This window comes from Rhinoraja longicauda, chromosome 2, assembly GCF_053455715.1.
Source record: "Rhinoraja longicauda isolate Sanriku21f chromosome 2, sRhiLon1.1, whole genome shotgun sequence".
NCBI classification, from domain to species: domain Eukaryota; kingdom Metazoa; phylum Chordata; class Chondrichthyes; order Rajiformes; family Arhynchobatidae; genus Rhinoraja; species Rhinoraja longicauda.
The window spans coordinates 48,222,440-48,237,349 of record NC_135954.1 but is presented as its reverse complement, the minus strand read 5'-3'; the positions used below and the strand labels follow the sequence as shown (position 1 = coordinate 48,237,349).

Genomic DNA, 14,910 nt, shown 5'->3' with positions numbered 1-14,910 from the left:
CTGAAAGACAATACATGATTACAATGGAGCCATTTACCATGTATAGATACATGATTAGGGAATAACGTTTAGTGTGAGGTGAAGCCAGTAAAGTCCAATCAAAGATAGTCCGAGGGTCACCAATGAGGTTGATGGTAGTTCAGGACTGCTCTCTGGTTGTGGTAGGATGGTTCAGTTGCCTGATAACAGCAGGGAAGAAACTGTCCCTGAATCTGGAGGTGAGCGTTTTTACACTCCTATACCTTTTGCCAGAGGGGAGAAGAGGGAGTGACCAGGGTGCGACTCATCCTTGATTATGCTGCTGGCCTTGCCAAGGCAGCTTGAGGTATATGGAGGGGAGTTTGGTTTGTGTGATGGTCTGGGTCGTGTCCACAATTCGCTGCAATTTCTTGCGGTCTTAGATGGAGCTGTTACTAAACCGAGGTGTGATGCATCCTGATAAAATGGCACATCTGGAGAATTTGGCGAGGGTTGTTGGGGACATGCCGAACTTCCTCAGCCTTCTAAATAAGTAGAGGCGTTGGTGTGCTGGAAGTTGGTGAGAGTTGTAGGGGGCATGCCGAACTTCCTAAACCTTCAAAGGAAGTAGAGGCGTTGGAGTGCTTTTCAACAAGTAAAAATGGTGTGCTTATCTCTTCCTGCAGTGGAAGTGGGAGAATGATAATATTTTCTGTGGAACTGCAGGACACATTCATTGACTTGCACGTCTACGTTGTGGGTGGTTGGCAGATATTTTGGTTGGTACTGTACGAATGGTCACATACAGAGTTAACCTGCTTTGAAGAATTGCCAGCTGCAACAATGATTGAGTATTGAATGGATCCATATATATTTTGTTATAAATTATATTTTATCCACACCAACTGATGAGACTTGATTTGTGCCACCATTCTGGAAAAGCTCCTGCAGATGTTGTGTAAGTATTCACAGTTTTTAATCACAGGGAGTAACATGGACTGTTGTTGATAGACACAAAGTGCTGGAGTAACTCAGCGGGTCGCGCAGCATCTCTGGAGAAAAAGGATGGGTGACGTATCGGGTCGGAACCCTTCTTCAGACAGGGACCCTTCAATTTGAAGAAAGGTTCAGACCCGAAATGTCACCCATCCATTTTCTCCAGAGATGCTGCGTGACCTGCTGAGTTACTCCAGCACTGTGTGTCTTTCCAAAGATATCTACCAGCATCTGCAGTCCCTTTCTACGCAGACAGTCTTTATGTGTACAAATCTTTTTTTTTGACTAGTTGTTCTAATCTTTTCTTTTCTTTTTATTTTTCAGTTTGCAAGTATGCATGTCACAAGAAATGTGAGTCAAAGGTAAGTAATAATAAGTAGCCTGTTTTATTCATAATTCTGGGCAGTTAACCGGGAGAAATTCTACACAATGCTTCCATTTGCTGCTATATAAATTGAAAGACAAGCTTAAATGCTTGATTTTTTATTTGCATCGTTCATGACGATAAGGTTGTTACTGCCAGCAAAATACTTTGGAAACTTTTGCGGGATAAAAAATAGATTGAATACTAGGAAATCTTCCTTCATTTACATTCACATGCCATTCCAGGTAACATTTTGTCTAAAAGGTGGCACATACACACTTTGACCAGGTGAGAATGTTGGCAGCAATCCATAACTGATGGCGGCAACATGCTTCCCAATGGTGAATGGAGCCGTTGAAATCATTGCCTATTCCAATCCTAAGAACTACACCTTTCCCCACATTTTCATATAATCTATTCTCTCATGCCCATGCCCAGAACCTACTACGCCCATCAACCCCACACTCATTTTCCTGTCATAAACCTATATGAGGGGTTTTGTACAGAAGCGAATTAACAACAATCAACAGTCTGAGATGCGGGTGGATACCACAACATCGAATGGAAGACCATGCAATAGACAATAGACAATAGGTGCAGGAGGAGGCCATACGGCCCTTCGAGCCAGCACCGCCATTCAATGTGATCATGGCTGATCATTCTCAATCAGTACCCCGTTCCTGCCTTCTCCCCATACCCCCTGACTCCGCAAGTCATTCCACAAGTCACTCCGCAAATGCAATCATTGGGGGAATGCGCACACTCCACATGAAGCTCCAGAGGTCAGGATCGAACCTGGGTCGCTGGAGCTGTTGGGCAGTATTTGTGCCCATTGTCTCTTGTGCATTGAGGTGGGCATTGAGGAAGGGGTATTGAGGAATTAGTGTCGTGGAATAGTAGGTTTCATTTAAAAAATAGCATTTACGCCTTAGATTGAATGTGGGCATCTGACCAAAACTTATGAGTTATCAAATCTATTAAAGTACCAACATTGTGCTTTTGAAGTAGAGGCATCATAGTACACATTCATTGGCAGAAGTACTTGGGATATAATGGAATGGGGAGGATATTTTAGATGTAAAATCCCTTTTCTGTGTGTGTATGCACTGATCTACCTTATCGTACTTTTTAAAAAAAAGAAATTATAATCATAATTTAGAATTTATCTATATAACTACATTTTGACCATAGATATGCAAAGTATTTTTAAGTTGCATGTGGAATTTGTGAATGATTATTTTTAAATATTCTACCTGGGGTGCCTTTGATGGAATGAACATTATGTGAACTCTACTGTGACCGTGTTCAATAAATTTCCACATTGCAGTCGGAGAATTGTTTATGATAGACTCCACTGGCATAATAACCAGTGACTTGTTTTACATTTCTCAAAAAAACCCAATGTCTGCCCTCTATTACCATTGTCTAATAATTTAAAAACATAAAGTTAAATGTTAAAACATGTTGGCTAAAGAGGAAACGATCTCTCGAATGAAGTAAACTCACTTTTATGAGTTCCTAGATAATTGCTTCAAATCCTTTTTCCTTCTCATACTGCCAATTTGACCATGGTTACTATTGGTTTCTCCTGTATAGTAACTGTGGTACGTCACCAAAATGCCAAGCTGGTAAAAGTGGACCTCTGTTATTGGTAATCTGTTGCATTGATCCTGCAGGTGACTGTATTTTGCCAAGATTCACTGCTGTAGGTTGTGAAAGTGAATGAGGGTACATGCTAATTATAAAACAGGGGCTATTTGGTCCATTGAATCGATGCTGTCTCCCAGCAGAACAATCCCATCAGTCATCCTCCTCTTCTTCTTCCTCCTCTTCATTCCATTGTAGCACGGCAACTTACTCTCTCGCACCGCATCAACCTTCTTTTCATTCTTTTGTCAATTAGCTACATTCAGGGCAAATTACAATGGCCAATCAACCTACTAACCAGCATTTATTTGAGATGTGGGAGGACGTTGGAGCACCCAGCCAAAACGTATGCAATCGTATGAAAGGGGTGGGGGGGAAATCTTGTTGAAATCTACCAGTTAATGAAAGGCCTACATAGAGTGGATGTGGAAAGGATGTTTCCAGTAATTGGAGTGAGTCGAGCCAGAGGGCAGTGCCTCAGAATGAAGGGACGTACCTTTAGATTGGAGAAGAGGAGGAATTTCTTTAGCCAGAGGGTGGTGAATCTGTGGAATTCATTACTACAGACGGCTGTGGAGGCCAAGACATTGAGTATTTTTAAAGCAGAGATTGATAGGCTCTTGATTAGTAAGGGTGTCAAAGGTTACAAGGAGAAGCCAGGAGAATGCAGTTGAGAGGGAAAAATAGATGGGCCAAATGGTCTCATTTGTGAATCTGTGGTGAACCTGTGGAATTCTCTGCCACAGAAGGTAGTTGAGGCCAGTTCATTGGCTATATTTAAGAGGGAGTTAGATGTGGCCCTTTTTGCTAAAGGGATTGGGGGTATGGAGAGAAGGCAGGTACAGGTTACTGAGCTGGATGATCAGCCATGATCATATTGAATGGCGGTGCAGGCTCGAAGGGCCGAATGGCCTACTCCTGCACCTATTTTCTATGTTTCTATGTAATTCTGCTCGGACGTCTTATGGTTAAAAGATGTTCAGCGCAAGTTTTTTTTAGCACAGAGAGTGGTGGGTGCCTGGAACGCAATGCTGGGGGTGGTGGAGGAGGCAGATACAATACTGTCATTTAAGCGGCTTTTCGATAGACACATAGATATGCAGGGAATGTAGAGATATGGATCAAGTATAGGGAGAGGCGATTAGTTTAACTTGGCATCATGTTCGGCACAGACATTGTGACAGTTTAGTTTATTGTCATGTGTATCGAGGTACAGTGAAAAGCTTTTGTTGGGGTTGGCTGAAGGGCCTGTTCCTGTTCTACATTGTTCTTTGTTCTATTTAATTCAAAGCAATAATGTTACATTGCAGAAAACAGATTTGAATTACTGCCTGTAAACGAAGTGATGAAATGGAAGGACAATGAGGTGCCAAGTTAGGCAATAAAAATTATCTTGCCAGCGAAATAAAATCCTGGAAATGCATGAGAAAAAAACCAGATCAACAGATCAACATTTCACCTCTGCTTTTGGGGGAAATATACACAAAGTGATAATTCAATAAACAATCTTATTTTGATTAAGTGACCAAAAATGTGTAGAGAGAGAGAGAGAGGTAGAAGGGGAAAAATAACAGCAGTTCACAGAATATGAGTCAAAACATGAGCATGTGGAGGGAAACGAGAGGGTCAGATGGAGACAAAGGGACAGTAAAGAAAGAAAACATTAGGATTAAGTCAGTGTATGAGGGCGCAGATAAGCGGAACGTGTTGGTGAAGGATATCACAGCAGTGGGAAGGTGCTTTAAGGAATGATTTAGGTTACAAAAAAACTCACGAGCATAGAGCAGGACAGAAAGATAGAGCAGCTTTAGAGAGGAGAGGGACTCTGGTCAAAAGAAAGCAGTGTTTTTTATATTGTGAGACACAGAGCCACAAAGCCATCACTGTCTCATAGAGGGATTGTGGTCTGCTCTTTAATGACACATGGCAAATTTGATCAAATTTCATCAAGCATTTAATATGGTTCTGCACTGGTTTGACTTCCCAAAATGCAACACCTCACACTTATCTGAATTAAACTCCATAAACTATCCTTTGTCCCACTTACCCAGCTGATAAAATGCCCATTATAATTCCCGATAACCATCTTCACTGCCTACGGCACCACCTATTTTTGTGCCATCTGGAAACGTACTAATCATGCCCTGTGCATTCTCATCCATATCGTTCATATAGATGACAAACTGCAATGGGGACAGCACTGATCCCCGAGGCCAGTCACAAGCCTCTCCTCGGATATAATTAATCTGACCCAGAAGATTTGTCTACCTTCATATGTTTTTTGACATTCAGTGCATCCTTGACTGTACTACGAGCCATCCTCAACACAGCACCTTTAACTTTCCCAAGTTCCCAGTATGCATGTTGTTCTCCACTGTAAAAACGGAAGAGAAATGCTCATTGAGAACCTTGCCAATCTCCTGCAGTTCCACGCCATCGATGACCACGTTGGTTCCTGAGGGCCCTATTCTCTCTCCAGTTACCCTTTTTCTCATAATGCACATAAAAAGTCTTTGGATCCTCCTTAATCTTCTCTGCCAGAGCTATCCCATGCATTTTTTGCCCTTCTGATTTCCTTCCATGTATGCTTCTCAATCCTCTGTACTCTTACAGGGATTCATTTGGTCCCAGGTGCCTGCACCAGAACCATGTCGCCTTTTTCCTGACCAGAGCCTCAATTTCTCTTGTCATTCCTTCTGCCTTGTCCTTCACTCTATTCTTTTTTCAATCTGTGAGTTTGAAGTTATTTTACGATTGTGCTAAAAGCTTCCTTTTCTGGAAAATTGTATTGAAATTTCTGAAATGCAATGGTTTCTAGTATATTACAGTACTGCAATCAGTATTTTAGAAGACTGCAGTTGCTCCCATCACTTGTTATTGTAGTTTTCACTATTGAATCTTACCATGGTGATGGCTGTGGTATTACCAGAGATGGAGGATTTATGAGACCAAAGACGTAGAAGCAGAATTAGGCCATTAGGCCCATCTCGTCTGCTCTGCCATTCGATCATGGATGATCTATTTTTCCCTCTCAGCCCCATTCTTCTGCCTTCTCCCTGTAACTTTTGATTTCCTGACTAATCAAGAACCTATTAATGTCTTTCTGAACAGAGGTATCTTATTCATACCAATGCCTTTCTGTCCATATCTTCAACAACCTCTGCGGGTTTATGTATGGGGGAAAAATATTAGAGGAGTGATAAAAAATATCTGAAGAAGGGTCCCAACCCAAAATGTTGCCTGTCCATTCCCTACACAGATGGTGCCTGCCCTGCTGAGTTCCTCCAGCACTTTGTGTTTTTCTCAAGATTCCAGCATATGCGGTTCACTTGTGTCTCAATAGTCATAAGATTTTGCAGTTTTGTTCAAGATGTAACAATTTATATGTTGCCATCAGCTTATGTAGCAGAATATTGAAATTAACTTTTAAAAGCAGTTGGACTTTATCCATGCTTATGATATTATGTAATGTTTTGATTCATCAGGCCATTGGATGTATATATTTAATTGAATTTCTGAAAGTTTTATTTTGTTTTAAATACCAGTGCACTTCAATTAATATATCTTTAATTTTAGACATAACACAAATTCTATAAAGATAGTGTTGAGTTTAGAGATACAGCATGGAAATAGGTCCTTCGGCCCATTGAGCCCATGCTGACCATCGATCAGCAGTTCACATTAGTTTTATGTTATCCCATTCTCTACAAACTCGGGGCAATTTACAGAGGCCAATTAACCTCCAAACCTGCACACTTTTGGGATGTGGATGGAAACCTGGTGGTCACAGGGAGAACGTGCAAACTCCAACTGTGTTGTTGGCAAACTGTCCTGTTTAAATAATTCCATGGGTGGCACAGTGGCCCCAGCGGTAGAGTTACTGCCTTACAGCGCCAGAGACCCGGGTTTGATACTGTCTACGGGTGTTTGTCTTTATGAAGTTTGTACGTTTTCCTTGTGACCTACGTGGGTTTTCTCTGGGATCTCTGGTTTCCTCCCCACTCCAAAGACCTACAGGTTTGTAGGCTAATTGGCTTGGCATAATTGTAAATTGACCCTAGTGTCTGTAGGATAGTATTATGTACAGGATTGCAGGTCGGCACGGACATGGTGGGCCTGTTTCTGCACTGTATTTCTGTACTAAACTAAACTAAAATTCATTTGTTCTGATACTCGGTAATGCATGTCCAGCAAAAGCACATTAAGGTTTTTCTTGATGTCACAACTAATATTAATACAAATTTCTTTTATTTTGCTCTCACTTGCACATTTCATTGAATGGTTAGTTTCAAACACACACAATCTGACATTTCTCTCTCTGTAAAACATGAAATAAAATGGATACGTGGACCTCAAGCCATCAGCTGTCTCATTTTAAAGTGTGTACAAGTTTTGGGACAGTGCTGCGTGGATAGCTAATGAGTGGCTGGTGAATGGGACTTCAGTTTAATTCCACTGATCAGTCAAATGATCTCTCCAACAATGCAGGAATTCCTCAGTGGGGTCAATCTGTGTTACATGCTGCGATCTCTCGCATGGAGTTCATGGAGTTCATTGATGTTATTTATTTATTAGATTTCTGCAAAAGGGTTCATCCTTGAGAATGTTTACGTTGTGAATAGTTGTGTTAGAATAAAAGGGAAATAATAACTGTGGAATACTCTTTACTTTCATAGTTGCACTGTTTTACTCTCGATACTCTGTACACAAAAACAAAATCAGAACTGACAATAGTTTGTATCCTCATGACAAAAGGCGACCTAGAAATTTGATCATACGTCAGAACAAGCTACCTGAGTTCACCAAACAAGGCAAAGAAAGTCAACACCTCAGATAACAAGGAGATTAAACAGTCTAGTTCATAAGTATTTGGGTTCCCACAATCTGACACCATTATCATTGTAGGTTATAGAGAGGATTCCACCCTGGGGATTTAAAGCATTGAAAAAAGAAGAGGATTTTAAGGCTCTGTCTTTGATAGTTTCATGTGTGGTGATTACGTTAGCAGGTTAGGAATTGTAAATTGGATTACTTTACCAGCGGGGAAACAAGATGATTTCTTGAGATTTGTTGTGTTTTTAACCTGAGGTTTCATGAATGCATCAAATTATGGGGAGTCCCAGGTTGGGTTAGAGTTCCATGCCCGAGGAATGTACGTAAATTGAATTTTCTGTAAGTTGTAGAACGGTAGCGCAGCGGTAGAGTTGCTGCTTTACAGCGAATGCAGCGCCGGAGACTCAGGTTCGATCCTGACTACGGGTGCTGCACTGTAAGGAGTTTGTACGTTCTCCCCGTGACCTGCGTGGGTTTTCTCCGAGATCTTCGGTTTCCTCCCACACTCCAAAGACGTACAGGTATGTAGGTTAATTGGCTGGGTAAATGTGAAAATTGTCCCTAGTGGGTGTAGGATAGTGTTAATGTGCGGGGATCACTGGGCGGCACGGACTTGGAGGGCCGAAAAGGCCTGTTTCCGGCTGTATATATATGATATGATATATGATAGAACAGTAGAGTACAGGAACAGGCCCTTTGGCCCACAATGGCTGTGCCGAACTTGATGGCAAAACCAACTTTTATCTACCTGCACGTAATTCATTTCCCTCCATTCCCAGTATGTCCATGTGCCTATCCAAAAGTTTCTTAAATTCTCTTCGGGTATCTGCTCCATAACCATTCCTTGAAGAGTGTTACAGGCACTCACCCTTGTCTGTGTAAAAAAGAAACTTGCCCCAATATCTCCTTTAAGTCTTGCCGCGAAGCTGTGCCCTCTATATTTGATATTTCCATCCTGGGAACAATTTCCCACAGAATCGTTATGTGAAATGTTCAGCCTCCACAGTCCTTGAGGACTGATTTGCAAAGAGGAGACTGGGGAAGGTCAGTCTAGGCAACAGGAATTGTTACCAGCAAGTGAACTGTGACCACGTTTGCCTGAATGCAGCTTGGATAAAGTGATGAGGGAGTCAACGAGGAAACAGGCAGTTTAATAAAAGAAAGTGTGTGCTGACGGGACATTCGTAACATTTCATGTTTGGAAAAGGCATTGGCTTTTCCTCTGGGTGGGTCCGCATAAAGAATTTGTGCAGTGAGGTCTTCTGGAACATGGCGTCCCCTCTATTTGCATCTTCCTTCTTTAGTTTTAGTTTTAGAGCTACAGTGTGGAAACAGGCCCTTCGACCCATCGAGTCTGCGCCGACCAGCGATCCCCACATATTAACACTATCCTGCACATACCAGGATCAATTTTTACTTTTGCCAAGCCAATTTACCTACATACCTGTATGTCTTTGGAGTGTGGAAGGAAACCGAAGATCGCGGAGAAAACTCACATAGGTCACGGGGAGAACGTACAAACTCGGTACAGACAGCACCCATAGTCTGGATCGAACCCGGATCTGCGGCGCTGCAAGCACTGTAAGGCAGCAACTCTACCGCTGCGTCACCATTCCTTCTTCAAAGGAACAAAAACTGAAATCGGTATAGATGGTAGAATAATATCATGCTTTTAGGGCATAATAATTCATAGGTATATATTTGACGGAAATCAAGTTATTTTTCAATAGACAATAGGTGCAGGAGTGGGCCATTTGGCCCTTCGAGCCAGCACCGCCATTCAATGTTATCATGGCTGATCATTCACAATCAGTACCCCGTTCCTACCTTCTCCCCATACCCCCGGACTCTTCTATCTTTAAGAGCTCTATCTAGCTCTCTCTTGAAAGCATCCAGATAATTGGCCTCCACTGCCTTCTGAGGCAGAGAATTCCACAGATTTACAACTCTCTGACTGAAAAAGTCTTTCCTCATCTCCGTTCTAAATGGCCCACCCCTTATTCTTAAACTGTGGCCCCTGGTTCTGTACTCCCCTAACATTGGGAACATGTTTCCTGCCTCTAATGTGTCCAATCCCTTAATAATCTTATGTTTCAATAAGATCCCCACTCATCCTAAATTCCAGCGTATACAAGCCTACTCGCTCCAGTCTTTCAACATATGACAGTCCAGCCATTCCGGGAATTATCCTAGAGAACCTATGCTGCACGCCCTCAATAGCAAGAATATCCTTCCTCAAATTTGGAGACCAAAGCTGCACACAGTACTCCAGGTGCGGTCTCACCAGGGCCCTGTACAACTGCAGAAGGACCTCTTTGCTCCTATACTCAACTCCTCTTGTCATAAAGGCCAACATGCCATTAGCTTTCTTCACTGCCTGCTGTACCTCAATAAAGCATTTTCAAACCTCAATAATGTATTATTTGCACTAGATTTTTATAAAACGCAGACGTAGTGTATGGCAGTCATTTGATTTGATTGAGAATTGAGAGAGAATTGAACAGAGCAGGAATGATTTGTCTCCATTGCCATTTGGTTTCATTGAGATTGATTTCTTTTTGGAGATTGAAAATTGGTATGATTTGCTCATCTCCTGTTTCATTATTTGTAGACAAAAGAAACTGCAGAAGTATATGAATAAGAAGCAAAACATAAAGTGATGGAGGAACTCCGCATGTCAGGCACCAAGTGTGGAGAGAATGAACAGATGACATTTCGGGTCGAGGCCTGTTTTTAGCCTGTCCATTCCCTCCACAGCTTAACCTGCTGAATTCCTCCAGAACTTTATGTTTTGCTTATTATTTGAATACTTCTGCTTTAGCCCCAACTGGAATATTGTATCTAGTTCTGGCCAACACATATTGGAAAGAAAAAGGTTTTAGTAAGGGTGCAGAACATATTTACTAGAATAATTCCAGGGATTAGAGACTTTAATCATGTGCATAAATCAAAGGAGCTGAATTTGTTCTTGAAAAACACAAGAACTTAAGTGGGGATCTGATAAAGGTCACGGAAAACATGAAGGCGAGAGAGTGGACAAAGAGAAACTGTTCACTTTGGCAAAAGGACTAAGAAGGACATTAAAATGAAGGTGATTGTCAATAGAACCAAAAGTGACATGAAAAAGGATCAGTACTTTGACTTTCATTTAGTACCAGCAACCAAAGACAATCTTCTATCCCCCAAAACTTGGTCAGTCACACATTAAATCAAATAGGTTTGACAAAAGTTCAGTTTGAATATGGTGAGTGGATATCAACATTATGGAGGGAAGGCGATCAATAAAAGTTACTGCAATAAACCGAAGCATTTCATTTTTACCTGAACATTAAAAATATAATTATCTCAAGAAATTTTCAAAATATTTGAGACATAAATGACAAACTGAATTCTTACAAATACACAGATACAAATTAATAGTCTTTGGTTGAAACTATTCTTTTGGTTTTGGCTTTGCTCTAGAAAAAAGCCGTGCAAGCGTAAAACTGCAGTCACTTGTCAATTATAGTTTATTATATTTGAATGAAAGTCAATAGACAATAGACAATAGACAATAGGTGCAGGAGGAGGCCATTCGGCCCTTCGAGCCAGCACCGCCATTCAATGTGATCATGGCTGATCATTCTCAATCAGTACCCCGTTCCTGCCTTCTCCCCATACCCCCTGACTCCGCTATCCTTAAGAGCTCTATCCAGCTCTCTCTTGAATGCATTCAGAGAATTGGCCTCCACTACCTTCTGAGGCAGAGAATTCCACAGATTCACAACTCTCTGACTGAAAAGGTTTTTCTTCATCTCAGTTCTAAATGGCCTACCCCTTATTCTTAAACTGTGGCCGCTTGTTCTGGACTCCCCCAGTATTGGGAACATGTTTCCTGCCTCTAACGTGTCCAACCCCTTAATAATCTTATACGTTTCGATAAGATCTCCTCTCATCCTTCTAAATTCCAGTGTATACAAGCCTAGTCGCTCCAGTCTTTCAACATATGATAGTCCCGCCATTCCGGGAATTAACCTAGTAAACCTACGCTGCACGCCCTCAATAGCAAGAATATCCTTCCTCAAATTTGGAGACCAAAACTGCACACAGTACTCCAGATGCGGTCTCACTAGGGCCCTGTACAACTGCAGAAGGACCTCTTTGCTCCTATACTCAGCTCCTCTTGTTATGAAGGCCAACATTCCATTGACTTTCTTCACTGCCGGCTGTACCTGCATGCTTCCTTTCAGTGACTGATGCACTAGGACATCCAGATCTCATTGTACGTCCCCTGTTCCTAACTTGACACCATTCAGATAATACTCTGCCTTTCTATTCTTACCACCAAAGTGGATAACCTCACACTTATCCACATTAAACTGCATCTGCCATGCATCCGCCCACTCACACAACCTGTCCAAGTCACCCTGCAACCTCATAGCATCTTCCTCACAAGTTCACACTACCACCCAGCTTTGTATCATCTGCAAATTTGCTAATGGTACTTTTAATCCCTTCATCCAAGTCATTAATGTATATTGTAAATAGCTGCGGTCCCAGCACCGAGCCTTGCGGTACCCCACTAGTTACTGCCTGCCATTCTGAAAGGGACCCATTTATCCCCACTCTTTGCTTTCTGTCTGTCAACCAATTTTCTATCCATGTCAGTACCCTACCTCCAATACCATGTGCTCTAATTTTGCCCACTAATCTCCTATGTGGAACTTTGTCAAAGGCTTTCTGAAAGTCAAGTTACACTTCTTCCACCAGCTCTCCCCTGTCAATTTTCCTAGGCACATCCTCAAAGAATTCCAGAAGATTAGTCAAGCATGATTTCCCCTTCGTAAATCCATGCTGACTCGGAACAATCCTGTTACTACTATCCAAATGCTCCCAATTTCGTCTTTTATAATTGACTCCAGCATCTTCCCCACCACTGATGTTAGATTAACTGGTCTATAATTTCCCGTTTTCTCTCTCCCTCCTTTCTTAAAAAGTGGGACAACATTAGCTACCCTCTAATCCACAGGAACTGATCCTGAATCTATAGAACATTGGAAAATGATCACCAATGCATCCACAATTTCTAGCGCCACCTCCTTAAGTACTCTGGGATGCAGACCATCAGGCCCTGGGGATTTATTAGCCTTCAGTCCCATCAGTCTACCCAACACCATTTCCTGCCTAATGTGGATTTCCTTCAGTTCCTCCATCACCCTCGGATCTCTGGCCACTAGAACATCTGGTAGATTGTTTGTATCTTCCTTAAGTCCTCTTAAATGTGTTCATTTTATGTTCTTACACAGCTTAATATTCAGTGTGCAGTAATTTTCTTTTACTGTTTAGTCTAAGAACTAAAGAAGAAATCAGTTGCATGTTGTAAAGAATTTCCTTGATTTTTGTGGTAAATGGTGATGGTTGGCTTTCATTGCTTTGAGAGGGAGCTTTTGCTTCGTGGAGATCCTTTCAAACATGGTGACCGCAGCAGAGAATCAGTGATATGTTTGTGCAGGACAGAAGCACTGCGTTTCCTCAGCTAGTCAAATGGAACCAGTCTTACTGGAGCACTTCAGATTCTAAACCGTGTAAATTGAAATTCATTGTAAAATCCTGAACAGAAACCAAAACAAAGAGGCAAAGAAAGATAGATTGAGTGAGGTAAGAGTTAAATGGTCTTTTTTAAGCATCTCCTTTTTAATTGTGATGGAATAAGGCTTCACTATCGCAAAATAAAAGTGTCACAGCTAATAATTAAGACTTAGAATTGTTAAAAATGAAACTTAAATCAAATAAGTAGATTAAAGTCGAATGCTTTTGCCTGAACTTGCACTGAATTAAGTATTGACTAATAAAAATAACGTAAAGCCCTTTGTGTTTGTCTATTGAATCTATCAGTGAGGTATCTTATAATAAAGCTTGCAATTGAACTGACAGGAGACGCATGGAGCTGCAGATGCTGGAATCTCGAGTAAAACAAAGTGCTAGAGAAACTGAGCAGGTCTGGCAGCATTTCTACACGGTATGCACAACCTGTCCATTCCCTCCACAGAGGCTGCCTGACCCGCAGATTTGCTCCAGTATTTTGTGTTTTATGGACCAGGGTAACATGGACTGCAACTCCTAGATTTCTACATTTAATGTCACCTATATCCTTCCTTTGTCCCGCCCCCCAGACATCAGTCTGAAGAAGGGTCTCGACCCGAAACGTCACCCATTCCTTCTCTCCCGAGATGCTGCCTGACCTGCTGAGTTACTCCAGCATTTTGTGAATAAACTTAGCTTTGAAATTACTTCATAATAACTATGACATTGATGACTTTACTGTACTTAATGTACAGTTTTGATCAAAATGTCCTTAATTGTGAAGTGAACAAACATTCTTTTTCTAAGACAAAATAAAAGCATGGACTTCATAGCTTTTAAACGATTTTGCATTTACATTTTTGCATCTTAAGACTAGAGTTATGTTTCATGCAAACAATGTCAACATTTTTAAGAAGTATAGACAGCAGATGTATATCAATGCGGCTCAACTGGCAAGAATATGTCTTGTTGCAGACACAACTGTCATTGAACTAGCTGTGATCAGTGGTTTCGATGAAAAACCACATCCGTTGTTAATATGTAGAATGTTTTGAATAATATTTGTTGTGCAACAAATCTTGAACGGTGATCTATATATTTAATGTGTCATTTCTAATGAACATTGTTCAAGTGTATGAGATTGGCACAAGGATCATTGAAAAGGATTTGTAATTAAGATTAAATGTTTGGTAGATCCCTGCACAATTAACATTTTGGTCTTCTAATGTTGCAACTTATTATTGCACAGTGCTCTCTCAATCAGTCATGTCTTCCAGTTTGTCAAATGTGAGAAAGATCTAAGTTTTAGTCTTTTAAGATTTATTTTCCTGATGAAATAATATCTATGACAGATGAAATTACTGCTGTGCTTAATAGTTTATCATTCCATGTAAAAGTACATTTCAGCTGGGGATGTGGGTCTCAAACTCCTCAGAACATGTGCGCTCGGATTTTACCCTGCTAGAGTGGGTGCCTCTCTTGACTATAAAGCTGCACGTTTTCTTTTAGATATAAAAGACAACTTTATTTTCTGAGTACAACCAGTTTTC

General features: G+C 41.2%; 1 protein-coding gene across 3 annotated transcripts in view; it reads left to right on the top strand.

Annotated features, from left to right (window-relative positions):
* Positions 1 to 14,910, top strand: part of tns3 (tensin 3) — a 374,519-nt gene that overhangs the window by 147,556 nt on the left and 212,053 nt on the right. For all 3 annotated transcript variants that reach the window (XM_078418541.1, XM_078418534.1, XM_078418548.1), the window contains exon 3: positions 1,279 to 1,316. In XM_078418541.1, the coding sequence (XP_078274667.1) occupies positions 1,279 to 1,316 (38 nt within the window). The remainder of the gene's footprint in view (positions 1 to 1,278; positions 1,317 to 14,910) is intronic.